Source organism: Bacillus rossius, chromosome 16, assembly GCF_032445375.1.
Source record: "Bacillus rossius redtenbacheri isolate Brsri chromosome 16, Brsri_v3, whole genome shotgun sequence".
Taxonomy (NCBI): Eukaryota; Metazoa; Arthropoda; class Insecta; order Phasmatodea; family Bacillidae; genus Bacillus; species Bacillus rossius.
Window position 1 is genome coordinate 7586583 of NC_086343.1, and position 14477 is coordinate 7601059.

The 14477-nt window shown below is 39.7% G+C and overlaps 1 protein-coding gene across 1 annotated transcript in view; it reads left to right on the forward strand.

The window, feature by feature from the left end:
• The window catches only part of LOC134540302 (uncharacterized), a 394175-nt gene that overhangs the window by 362337 nt on the left and 17361 nt on the right, over positions 1 to 14477 (forward strand). Inside the window, exon 4 of the mRNA XM_063382961.1 lies at positions 13130 to 13266. Within this exon, the coding sequence (XP_063239031.1) occupies positions 13130 to 13266 (137 nt within the window). The remainder of the gene's footprint in view (positions 1 to 13129; positions 13267 to 14477) is intronic.

Consider the following 14477-nt stretch of genomic DNA (forward strand, 5'->3'; position numbering starts at 1 on the left):
TTCATGCTGTTCCCGCCAAATCCCCCCCCCCTCCTTCCTACTCGACCATTTTCGCTGCATTTTTTTTTGTGCGCTCTGTTAGCTGGCTTGCCAATATTTAAAATTCAATCGCTAGTCCAAATTAATCAAAGCCGACTTCACTCCAGCGAATATCAAGTTGAAAAAAAAAGGTGTACGCTGTTAGCTTGTCAGCATTCCCGTTCCTGTGTTCTGATTCGCCGTTGAAGTTTTCGAGAAGCAAGTGCATGTCTTGGGCTTTATTGCGGCCGGAGTCTCAGAACTACTTCTTGGCGTCTGAGCTGAAGCAACGTCCACGCGGAGCCCGACGTTTCGGCTCGCCTTGTCGCGCACATCTTCAAGGGCGGTTAGCAACAGGATGCCTGGTACCAATTTTTTGCAGCAGAGGTCCGGGTTAAGAAGCCCGCCTCGTCAGGGGTGTGTATGTGTGTGTGTCAGTGAGGCGGGATGATAAGCGCGACGCTCGCTGGTGCTTCTAGCGCGGTGTCTCCTCTGGACTGGCGCGCAGTCTTCTCGTCGTCACAGGACAACTGTGGAATTTGAGCGGTGACCGTGACATTATACGGCCGAGAAATGAAGATAAAGGTGTAACGCAATTTCCCTCAAGTGCTTTCAAGAATCTGTACTGGTTGTTTTACACCTAAAAATAACCCTGAAAACATGCGTTTTAGCTATTTTAACTCTTCTAGAAATACAGTTTAAAAAATTAATCCGAAATCAAAAGTACTTTTAGGCCCTCAGCAAACTCTTAAATGCTTTTCGTAAGCAGACGCCCACTCGGATATCTTGAGTAGTTTTGAAATCACGTTGTTTTTCCTGAAGCTCTGCGCACCGTGTGTGTGCCCGGGTGGGCGGGGGGCACTTAGTTAGGGACCTAGGTGCTTAAACGCGTAGTCGTGCTGGGCATTATCCATGCAGGAAGAGGGTCTCATTCATTGGTCAATAATGGCAGCGATTGAAGCCACGACTAACTCCCCTATCTCGACTCTAGACTATAACTATGTTAAGTCGGGCCCAGGTAAAACCCAAATAGACATAGGAAAAACCCTGGGCACAGATATGCTGTTGCAAAGGCTTGCATTAGTAGTACAGGGGAATACAGAAGATTTTAGTAATTTTTCAAGTCTTTATCTCTTTTATCGTAGCCGTTTGATTGTATAGTTAACAAAATTTCTACCTGCAAATGGAATTTTTCGAAGGTCGACGAAGCTGCTCCGTCAGCGAATTCTATCAGCTGAGTTGCAGAAACTACGTGTTGATACGCGTGAAGAGATGAATCTGAAAACACAGTTGCGATCGGCATTATTTTAAAGAATTCTACGTTAAATTCCGTGTCCGAGTCTCGTATTGTGAGTGAATTTGCAACCGTGAGAACACGTGAAATTTTTCGTTACCGAGGTCAGATGTAAACACGTTTCCGGCTGCCGATTCGTCAGCAAAACTGAACCAATTTTTGACGTGACAACGTCTAATAAATCGATGAACGCCGGCTGCACGCACGAAAAAGTGTCCCGTTACGCACATTGTTGCGTTACGCTGTGTCCCGTTACGCTCATTGTACGCGTGCGCCGCATCTATCTCTCTTCCACTCGACTGTTTATAAAGTGAAGTGAAAAGTTAATGTGGTTTTCATTGCTTATTACAACAACAATTTTCGGCAATTAAGGTTAATTATTCTTGCATTTTAAAAATCTGATTACTAATATAATTTCAAGTATTTATTCTTTTATTATTAAAAATAAAAATTATTCAATTTTATTCATAAAAGTATGCAATCATTTCATCAATGTTTTGTTATGACGTTGTTACGTTAAACCATCGCCCGTAAACCGACTTTACAGACAACCAATTTTTTTTTAACTGAACGCTTGACGAAATCTCTGCAGTCTATTTTTCTCGTGGCGTACCTATTTAAACATTAAAATAAAAAATGTAAAAAGGTTAGTGGGAGGATTGAGTCCCTATTGGTACAGACCGGAAAAATTCACGAATTCATTTCGCGATAGGCTAAAATACAAATAGTTATACCTCAGTGCTGCCTCTGCTATTGGCTCACAACTCACCTGGATGACTCTGGGCCAATGAGAAACACCCGACCAAAGCTTTATCGAATCACAGGCTGCTACGTTGGGACGTCTCACAAGACAGCAGCCAATGAGTGGGTGACATTTGACCGAGTGTACGTAGAACTATGGAGTTCATCCTAGAGGTCATTGAACCCGCGAATTTTTCGCGGCCCTACCTATTGGTGTTCGCCCAGAAAGGGCTACACCGCCATCATTTAGCGCAACTAGAGGACACAACCCCCCCCCTCCAATCACCCATGCACATCACGGCCTATCAGTCATCCCGCCCGCCTGGGAGACAATGATGCATTAAGCTCCGCTACCCCCCCCCCCCCCCTCCAACCTACCATTGTCCATATCGCTGTCTACGCGAGGCTGCGTCAGTCAATTAGCCCGAGTACGCGTGGGCCGTGAAATGCACACGTGCGTACAAACGCCGCAGAATGTTAAGACCGTTAATAAATTTAAGATAACATAATCCTTTTAAACTACTTTCCACGTGAGTTATTACAAGTATTTTTATACAATAAAAAAATTGTACAATATCTACAAAACAAAGTTTTAAGTTTTGTGAAAAAAAAAATTACTGCATTATCAGTTAAGATATTTTTAAAATAAGCAAAATTTTCTTGTTATTTTGACATAGATGTAGGGGAAAAAAATACTTTTACAAAATTTTACTGCGACTTTCAACATCGCAATTTCTAAAGAAACCTTCGTGGATCAATATCAGTTCTCTAAAAAAATATTGTTTGTACTTCTATATAATCTGCTTACGAAATATTAAAATTACGACAGAAGAAAAAAAGTATTTTGAAGTTACACTTCTTTAGGGGCGTTATGGAAAAATTATGTGAGTGAATTATTACAATGCGCGCGCACCGTGGAACGAAATTTTTACAGGAAGATGGTGGACCCACGCATATGAACATAAACATATATAGTTACTTTCATAAAAATTTAGGGGGTATACCAAACGAAACGGTATGCCAGATTAAACTTTATGATAGCGAAACTATCCTGGAATATATTTGGTGAACTAAAATAGTCACAGTAAGGTTTAAGCCGTTCGAGACATGATGCGCTGTATCTATTTGACTCTCTCTCTCTCTCTTTGTCATTCACAGCTGGCTAGCTTTGCTTTGCGAGAGTCCGATTACGGGACCTGATAATGTAAAATATAATGGTTTTCAGGTTATGCTTATAATTTTGTACAAGTATTGAATGTTACAGTTGCAGGGATCAGTATTATACATGTTTGAGCGAATTATTCAACTATGTAAAAGCATTTTTTGTGTAAGAAACTATTTGTATCTATTTATAATGTACCTATTTACAGTTGAAAGGATGATTGTTAAAGGTGACGTAAAGATAAAAATTTAACTTTGCCTGTACCTACAATAACACACCACTCCAGTGGCCTTATTGAATACACAAAAAAATTCTGGTCTGGGTGTGTCTTATAATGATCGGCTTCTGGACGGCTGAGTTTTACAGGGCGAATGTATGTGCCACTTCTAGATATATTGAATCCAAGTTCTAAGAACTTCGCCTGTACATCATATAGACAGGGTGCCACTGGTAGCCATTCCTAATCCAGCTTAGGACTTTGTCATTTGTTTTAAGAGGCCACTCCAGTGTTTCAGGGGCACTACGCAACCCGCGTTAACCTCATAAGATTCAATGCTATTTTCATTTTGCTTATAACTTATTAACTAATATAGATTTCGAAATGATGCTTGCTTGATATGTAAGACAACGATGCTCTTATCAAAGCCCCTTTCTTCAAAAATGTGCATAAATTATGGTTCAAACCTTGACAATAAAGTAAAGATTAGAATAAAACCATAATTTATGCACGTTTTTGAAGAAAGGGGCTTTGATAAGAGCATCGTTGTCTTGCATATCAAGCAAGAATCATTTCGAAATCTATATTAGTTAATTAGTTATAAGCAAAATGAAAATAGCATTGAATCTTATGAGGTTAACGCGGGTTGCGTAGTGCCTCTGAAACACTGGAGTGGCCTCTTAAGGTACATATTTTGTGAGGGTACTTTTTTATGTCCATCCGTGCGTGGGTCGGGGTTATTTGCTGATCTGCAACAAGTACCCTTCAGTTTCATTTGGATATTTAGAATCCGCGCGCGGGTACGTCTCCGTCTGCGTGGTATTGTGGCACGGGCCCAACTGGGAGCCAGCTGTGAATGCACCTACCAGGAGTGTCCGCCTCCCTCGGAATAGATGGACATCGGGACACAATGAGACACCGGCGGACGGATTCTCTGGAAATCCAAAAGGGGGGTTGGGCCGGTACGCCTGCGGCCGTGTGTCAGCTGATGATTCATCGACGTCCCTAACCTCCCACCCCTTTCCTTATGAAACACTACCCCCTCCCCCTCCCCCGGATCCTAAACCATCATTAACCACGCCAGAGTCCAATTCCAGTCTGCGCCCGGTCTCATTGTGCGCCGCCGCGGCAAGGAGGGAGTAGAAGACCAGATGAATCGGGCACACCGTCTTTTCTCCCCCCCCCCTCCTCTTCCTCCTCCTACCACCCCCTTTTCCACGTCTCCCGATCTCCTTAATCCACTCCACCTTAATGCGATTACAAGGGAAGGACGCTTTTTACCCTCCTCATCCTCGATGCCAGTGGACCTTCCTTCCTTCCTTTACCTCGGCAACCGTTCCTTCCACCACCACCCGCGCGCGCGGGGAAGGAACTCATTTTGTAAGATAGAAAACTGCCGCGGATGGAAGGAAGGAGGCGTGGACTTCTTCGGGAGGAAAGTGGGACGGGTCCTTTAAGGACCTGCGAGTATTTTCCCTACAATGAGCCGCCCCTCCCCCCCCCCCCCCTTTTGGTTGGGATCTGGTGGAAGTCGCGACAGGGGTTTGGGCGGTGGCGGCGCGTCGTAATAAAACCACCCCTGCCTGGTACGAGGGTTGGAAAAAGGATTTTCGAGGGAAAAGTAAGAGGAACCGTGGTTTCTGCGGATGAGGGGGTTGGTTTTTATATATATATATTTCGAGTGAGGAGGCGGTGGGGTATGGGAAAGGGAGGGGTGAAAGTGAAAATTCGGTGGGGTTTTGGAAAGGGATTGGGGGAGGGGTGAAAGTGAAAATGCACGCTCAAAGTTCGCCTCCTTCCTTTATTACGCGCGGCGGTATCCATTTTTCCTTGATTACCGCCAGAGTGCCGTAAAGTTCCGCGGCTGAGTCCTTCAGGAGAAGCGACGGATTGGGGGGGGGGGGGGGGGGTGGATGACAAAAGGAAGAAGGGAAGAGCGAGAGGGGATAATCAGAAGGAAACGGATGTTTTTTTTTTTTACGCACGCGGCGGATGATTAAACGGTGAGCTCCCGCGGACTAAAGGAGGGGTTGCAAATTGAACGGGACGTTATTTTCACCCCGACCCGATATTTCCGTGAGGGTCACGCTAGCAATAATTGCGAGAGCGCGCCCGATGAAAAAAAAAAAAATTCCGGGCGCGGTTGCAAAATAAATAAAAAAAGGCGCCGAGCTTCTTCACGTGAACTTGATGTGCGAGAAAAAATTTTTTTTGGAATGATTAGTTTTCTACTCTTGTTTTAAAACTTAACCCCACGCTTTTGTGTGAGACACGTTGGTGATTCGCTTGGTATCAGAAACCAGAAACCTGTCATCACACCATTTCCCTGCTTTGCTGAATTAATATTAGTAACTTTTTTTAAAGTGTATTCAGGTTGCACATTTCCACGGTCATTGCACGGCCAGACTGCAAAAGCTTTCGGCAATATTTTGTCCGGAACAACGCAGGTAGCGGGGTTTTTCACTCGTTAATAACATATAGGTACTGTAGTTGAAGCGTGACAAGAAATGAGTATGGTAAAGTGCGTGACTGAAGCCACACTAAAGGCTATCATCACACAACTTAGATTTTTTTTTCTTTTGCAGTTTCCACATAATTTCGCGCGGTTCCTTCTGGAGCTCTTAGAGCCCGGGTTGGAGGGGTGGGGGGTATGCTTATATGCAATTACAGATCCTGTCCGGACCTGCAGCCGGAACTTAGAGCTAACTGCTTCGTCCACCGGCAGTGTGGGGAAAAAACAATCCGGCATATTTGGCCATTTTCTGCTCATTGCTTGCATCAGGCCAACACGTGGTAAGTATACAAAATAAAAGGACCCTCCCTATCCAGAGATGACTTGTGTCGGTTAAAACCCCATGCGCAAAACTCTCGGGAGTAGTATACATTGGCCGGTCCGGAAACAGGGTTCAGGGTGGGGTATTCTGGTGTTTTCCGCCATCTTGGATTGTGACGTCATGGCGGCCATCTTGGATGACCGTGACGTTGACCTTGATCCCTGCGGCTGTATTGTATCCGCCATTTTTTATTTTTTGCCCTCACCGGGTTTGAACCGAGGACATAAGTGCGTTTTTTAAATATGTTTAATTAAAATTTGATTAATTAATTTTTTTTATAAATTTTAGAATTTTTTAAAATTGAAATCGGATAATAAATAAAGATTTTTAAGATGGCGGCAGTAACGCAAATTGCAATGGTGACGTCATAATTCAAAATTTGGCAGAATTCAAAATGGCGGAAAATTCGAGAAAAACGAAATGGCGGATCCAACATGGCCGCCGGGGTCAGGGTCACGGTCATCCAAAATGGCCGCCATGACGTCACAACCCTAAGTTTGCGGAAAAAAACACCACAACACCACACCCTGGACCCTGTTTCCGGACCGGCAAATGTATACTACTCTCATGCCTCTCCCCCCCCCCCCACCCCGTTCTTTTTTACCACCGAGAATTTCCGCGGTGGCCCGCTAGAGAATTCTACAGATTTTTAGGCCCCTGCCTGCAGAAACTTGAACAGCGAAAGTTAATCGTTGCCCAGAACGGTTCTTGCGGACCGGCGTTTTGTCTGACCTCTCGCCGTAACTGCGACCCCCGAGCGCGCCACGGAAGTGTATCGTAGCGCGGAGCTGCGGTGTTGGGGGGAGGGGAGGGTGAAAGACGGCCGGCGGCAAATAGGAAATTGATACAGCAACGGGCGGAGAGAAAGAGAAATATATTCGCCGAAAGAGAAAGAAGCGACCTCTGATGAATCTTTCGCCCGTCGCGTCGCAACTGCCGCCACTCGCCGGCCGCCGGCGATGAAATAACGCCGGCTGTTTCCCTTTTCCCGCGCATCCGCGCCATTTTTCACCGGGCGGGCGGGTGAAGAAGGCCTGTTCCACGCCATGTTTCACCGGGCGGATTGAAGGAGACATTGTCGTCGCCGGTAAACACGGCCGGCGGGTGTGTGAAGAATCGCGTGGCGATAATTGCGCGCGGAGGAGGATCGATCAATCAAATCTTTTTTTTTCTTTGGACAAGAACAAACAGGTGTCACGTCTTGCGTTCATAATATCTATGTAAATAAGACATGTAAATGCTCGTCCGTTCGCAGTCTTGAATCTCAGAAAGTTCTTCGCCGATTTCTTTGAAATTTTGAACACAACGTTGCATTCGATTACGTGCGTGTTTTTATATACCTGTCACACCCGTGACAGGTAAACAGATGAATAAAAATATATATTTAGGTAAACACATCGATTTTTCATGTTTTCATTGCTATATAGAGTGACATATATAGCGATACAGAGAGATATATAGCTATAGGTAAATATAGGAGAGATATATAGTGAGATATAGAGGGATATATAGAGATAAAGAGGTGAATATTATATGGAGACTAGATAATGCCCGGCATGCGTTGCAATGCCTCAATCAATTTTTTTTGTAATTTTTTAAACGTATACTAAGCATCTCTCTTCATCTCTCTAATTCTCTATCTCTCTATGTATATCTCTATAACTCTCTCTATCTTTCTATTTATATCTCTATCTCTGTATATATCTTTCTAGCGGACCCGACAGACATTGTCCTGCCCAAATGTACTTTTTGTGGGATATGGATATGGCGGTAAGTATTTCTACGCTGGACATTTTGTATCTTCTCATTATGCCCTTCTCTTGGGCACGCCACTGCCGTTACCAAAAACCTTTCCCATGGTTACGCAGAAGGCAACAAAAATGCAAAAGCCCGTTGCCATGGAGGCTAATTATCAACAATGCTTAGTTTTTTTGCTTTTAAAGCGTGTTTTTTTTTAGTTTTTCTTAACTCAGAATCGAGATCAAATATCCAATTGTGAATCTAAACCATCCTCGAATCCCCGTGAACTCACACACAAAATTTCATCAAAATCGCGTACAAACAGACAGACAGTAAAAGTACTGTTTTATTATAGTAAGATAGATAGATTATTCTTACATGTTCGCATCCATGCAGTATATGAAAAATCAGCATGCATAGCCCCACACCTATAACTATACGTATCTGCTGCCCACGACTTTTTCCGCATGGAATTTTGTATTATCTTGCACCATTTAGAAATTTAAACATTATAACATAACAGTTGATACAGTTGTAGTAGTTTTCTTATGTTCAAAAATGATAATTTTTCTCATCTCTATTTCAGTCTTTGCAATAAAAATATGTTACTACCTAAATTTTGAGTAAATATGTTTCTACTTTCAAATGTAATGACGGGAAGACACTTCATAAAATGTCTTTGTAAACCACATTTACTGTTTTTTCCGTCTTGAGCTAGAATGTAAAGATTGTCTGCATTACTGACCCGCGAGCAAGCTACATACATTTCAGAGAGAGAGAGAGAGAGAGTGAGAGAAAGACACCTATTGAATGTCTATCTAACTAATTTTTTTATGAGAGCATATTTTCATTAAATAAATCATGAAATCATTCAACGATAAAAGCTGTTTATTTAACTAAGCGGACGGGTTCGCTCCAAGGAGAAAATTGACGCGGCGAGACCTCGTGGACATAGAGAAATGACACACACTCACTAATTGTGTGGCTATGAAACATGATTTTTTTCTGCAATTTAAAATGTAATATACAAAAAGGGTATTGAAAATTGAAACAAATATGGCGACACTATAAACTGTCAGGATCTTTATTTTTTTCTTACTCTCTACTTAGTTCCTTACAATAGCAAAACTTAATGGCTTCTAATAATGCGTTGCAATTTTTGCTTTTAAAGCGTGTTTTTTTAGTTTTTCTTAACTCAGAATCGAGATAAAATATCCAATTGTGAATCTAAACCATCCTCACTATTTGTGTGGCTATGAAAAATGATTTTTTTCTGCAATTTAAATTGTAATATACAAAAAGGGTATTGAAAATTGAAACAAATATGGCGACACTATAAACTGTCAGGATCTTTATTTTTTTCTTACTCTCTACTTAGTTCCTTACAATAGCAAAACTTAATGGCTTCTAATAATGCGTTGCAATTTTTGCTTTCAAAGCGTGTTTTTTTAGTTTTTCTTAACTCAGAATCGAGATAAAATATCCAATTGTGAATCTAAACCATCCTCGAATCCCCGTGAACTCACACACAAAATTTCATCAAAATCGGTCCAGCCGTCTAGGAGGAGTTCAGTGACATACACACGCACACAAGAAATATATATATAAAGATATAGGGAAAGATAGAGAAAAATATAGAGATAATACTAAAAGAGATAGAGGAATTAAAGAGAGAAATATAGAGATGCTTTGTTAATGTGTACCTACTTCAAACAAATTACAAAAAAAAACTGATTGAGACATTGCAATGCATGCCGGGCATTATTTAGTCTGCAATAATTATAATAACACAATAATTATTGCAATTTTAAAACACATTTTAGAGCCTTTATTATTTTTAATTGAGATAGAATTTTCTAACAATGTAATAAACTAGTGCCTTACAATTTTGTACGTAAGTTGAATTCCTATTTACCCTTCTACGACACAATATTGCATTGAACTTTTTTTAGGTCTTCACAGTATTTTATATATTGTCAGTTATATTGCCAGTTATGTTGTCAGTACAGTTACTTTTCTAACTGTACGCCACGCCAAAATTTTGTATTTCTGCAAGCTCACAAACAACACTAAAGGTTGGTTCAGGGCGAAAAACGGAAGTGACAAGCAAATTTTAAGTACGAAAAATACTGCTCAGTAATCAGTAATTGTTTTTTTTTGTTTAGTTACAATAGTCATTACAATGATGGTGGACTGTAATATAGACCATCTTTATAGTAAAAGTTAGCAACTGGTGTATAAAGCCTGTGAAGTGTATCTGGTCTCAACTGTCACTTGCAAAGCAACACATAGCGAACACTAACGGCCGCTTGCAGAGTCAGGTAAATAAAATCCAAGCAATAACTTTGCAGGTTAGACCCCGCAATCTTGATTTTTAATTTTTTTTGACGTGACAACGTCTAATAAATCGCTGAACGCCGGCTGCACGCACGAAAAAGTGTCCCGTTACGCACATTGTTCCGTTACGCTGTGTCCCGTTACGCTCATTGTTCCGTTACGCTGTGTCCCGTTACGGTCATTGTTCGTTATGTTACAATTGACTAAAAAATTATAGTGATTCATATAATTGATGATAGATATTTGATAACATTTTATTTATATGAAAACTTGTTCATAATTATATTTAAACTTTATAGCTAAACGCCAGTTTTTAAAATTAATTACAAGTCATCTACACGTGAACTGTTTCGTCGACTGTTTACAAAGTGAAGTGAAAAGTTAATGTGGTTTTCATTGCGTATTACTAGTATAATTTCAAGTATTTATTCTTTTATTGTTAAAATAAAAATTATTCCATTTTATTCATAAAAGTATGCAATCATTTCATCAATGTTTTGTTATGACGTTGTCACGTTAAAAAGCGTCCCTAAACCGACTTTACAGACAACCGATTTTTTTTTTTGGCTATAATTCTAATTTTGAATTATTTATCACAATTTTTTTTGGATGTGAAGGCATAAACCAAATCTTCCAGACCTTCTATACAATGTTGCAACCACGTGTTTATTGAAAATATGTAACTCTGGTAAATAATTGTATCATTGCAATCCTGATATCATATAGTACTAATGTTGGAAATACAAGACACACACACGTTAATTTAACCGAAGTCAGTTTATATCAAGGCAACGCGTTGTGCCTTCACAAAATAAAATATTTAAAATGATTAATTAACTTTTTTTAATATGACTATAGTTAAATATTCTGTACAGTTTTCGATTATAGGAAAATGGAGGTGGATGTTCCCTCTCATTTGTAATTTAACTATTAACATGGCAAAAATTGCATACACCAGCTCTCTTAATTCTTACTTGCGTATTTGAAACCTAGGCTTCCCGCCCTCAGAAACTGTTTGATGAAGGTCATTAGGGATAGAAAAACTGTCTTTATAAATAAACATCGGTATTTAGATATATCGTTGGAATTTTTTTGATGCCGATTAAATATTGGATTGAAAATATCGGTATATTTGAGATATCGGGTTATCAAAGTTAGGAAACAGTTAGCATTGTTTTACTTATTATACAATTAATGCTTAAGTATATATGTAATATTGAGTTCCCGATATAATCTTTTGTTGTTTACGGAGCCTTCGGTCCATAAATTAATTAATTTTTTATCTGAAGAAATTATTTACAGATAATTTATCAAATTTATTTTGACTTGCAAAACATTTATAAAATTATAAGAGTAAAAATATTTTAAACTTAAAATAATTTCTTTAAAATGTCATTGAGCCAATATCAGCACACAGAAAAAAAATTCCTGTACGTATACAAAATATTCCTTTGGAAACCATTCGTCAAGGAATAGTTTGTAAGTAAAATTACAAGAAAGATATTGTAACTTTTTACAACACATGGCTATGGTTATTTTTGCATTATGAAAAACGTTTTTTCGAGATAATACTGAGTAGGCCTATTTCTTAAGAAATTTGGCGCATAATTTGGTGTTTTAATTGATGCTTCACACAAACATTTTTTTTTTAAATCGTGGAAAAGTTATTCGAATATTTTATAATTTGACTTTATTTTGAGTTACTATGCTTAAATGATGTGGGCATTTAATACTGGAAAGTTATTCAGGGAACGATTTACAAACAACTTTAACTATTAATAAATTGGAGGTACTGGGACAAATACAACGTATAAATGCCTAGGTAAGATCTGCGAACGCTATTTAGTAGTGTTACAGTTGCTTTCGTGTACATGTACAAATGTCTGTTATTTTGCGTGAATATTTATGTTCCCTTTTTAAATTGTAGGGAAAGAAAAACTTGAAAAGCGTTATTTCACTAAAATTATAAATCACTGGGATGAAATATCGATATTAAAAACATTTTTACGTTAAAATATCGATAGTTTGACCAAATGTATCGATTTTTTAAGTGAAAACTTCTATGGGAAGGTTTGAATATGGAGTAAATTCATGTAAGTCGTCATCGACATGGTCACGTGACGTGTTAACGATAACGCTATATCTGTTCCTATTAGTATAACTTATTGCGCTTTCAAATCTTAGGCATACGATTACTGCGCAGTAAAAATGTGAGTATAAAATATATTAATATTCTCATACAGATATATAGTTTAAATAACGAAGAAAACGGAGTCTTTGCTAGCAATATAACTTAAAAATTAAAAAAATTATTATTTATGTTTTTAATACCTACTTTTACTATGCAATCCGTATTTTATAGTAATTTAGGAGTTATTTTACTAACGAGATAAAATAAAATTTGTTGTGTGATAATATTTTTTTTTCGTAAAAAAATTGCGAAAATTGTTTTTTTCACTTCCGGCAGTCCTTCATGACTGCTTTGAATTTTTTTTTCCTATGTATCGATGTGTCGATTAGTCGATGTAACGATGATTCGATGTATCGATGAGACGATGTAACGATGATTCGATGTATCGATGAGTCGATGTAACGATGATTCTATGTATCGATGAGTCGATGTAACGATGATTCGATGTATCGATGAGTCGATGTAACGATGATTCTATGTATCGATGAGTCGATTTAACGATGATTCTATGTATCGATGAGTCGATTTAACGATGATTCGATGTATTGATGAGTCGATGTATCGATGTACGGTGGTCTCGCCCCGTCTGTTGCAGCGCGGTGGCTGAAGGAATCCCGGCAGACAACCCGCACTTCGTGCTGCTGTTCTTCATCAGCCAGCTGTTCCTGCGCGAGCTCGCCAAGTGCCACCGCCTGGTGCAGGTCATCCCCATGGACATGTCCGGCTACTACGGTCAGTCTCCGCTCCGTTCCCGCGTCTCATACGAGGGGCTGTTCCTTGACGTGACAACGTCTAATAAATCGATGAACGCCGGCTGCACGCACGAAAAAGTGTCCCGTTACGCTCATTGTACGCTTGCTCCGCATCTATCTCTCTTCCATTAGATTGGAACAACCATCCATTTTACTTTTTTCGAGGCACATTAAACTTGAAACACTCCCCATTCGTTTTCCTGCTTTTCCTATCATCGTCCTATCCTTAACAGGATAACACAGATTGGAAGAAGTTAAATAGCAAACATGTATAAAAGTTATAGTTGAAATAATATGTTCGTTAAAGTATTAAACATATTTGAATTAATAAGTTCAAATAAAAGTAAATTTATCAATTAAATTGTAAATTTAATTTCACTCCTTCTTTGTATCCATACAAAATAGTGATAATTCAATAAAAACGATTCAATTTTATTCATAAAAGTATGCAATCATTTCATCAATGTTTTGTTATGACGTTGTCATGTTAAACTATCGTCCGTAAACCGACTTTACAGACAACCAGTTTTTTATTCCCAACCTCCGATGAGCCGTTAAAAACAAAAAAAGGGAGGGGAGTTGTCTGTAAAGTCGGTTTACGGACGATAATTTTACGTGATAACGTCATAAGAAAACATTGATGAGAAATTGCATTACTTTTTAATTTTCAAAGATTATTTACAGTTTTTTTTTGCAAATTTTAATTTTAAATAATTTGTTTAAACATAATCACGAACAGTCAGTTAAAAAAGCCCGCCTCAACCTGGTTTGATATTATGGAAGATTTTCTCGCACAGCGGTTGTGCCGGTTCTTGCACGCTCGGCTCAGTCGGAACGTGACAATTTTTCTTGCGTGCAGCCGGCGTTCAACGATTTATAAGACGTTATTACGTCAAAAATTACATAGCATAACAATATCATCACCGAAATTACAGCAGAAGTTAGCCGCCGGTGAATAGAGATACAGGGCCAGCGCCTGGAAGTCCCTCTCCGTCACGACGCCGCTGTGAGGCGGGTGGACTAACCACCAGAGGTACGAATATGTAGTGCTGCGCAATGCGCCGCGCGGTTAGTCTACCCGCCTCACAGAGGCGTCGTGAGGGAGACGGATATCCAGGCGCTGGCCCTGTATCTCTGTTCACTGGCGGCTAACTTCTTGGAAGAAGACATCGAGAGCTTGTGCTTTATGCC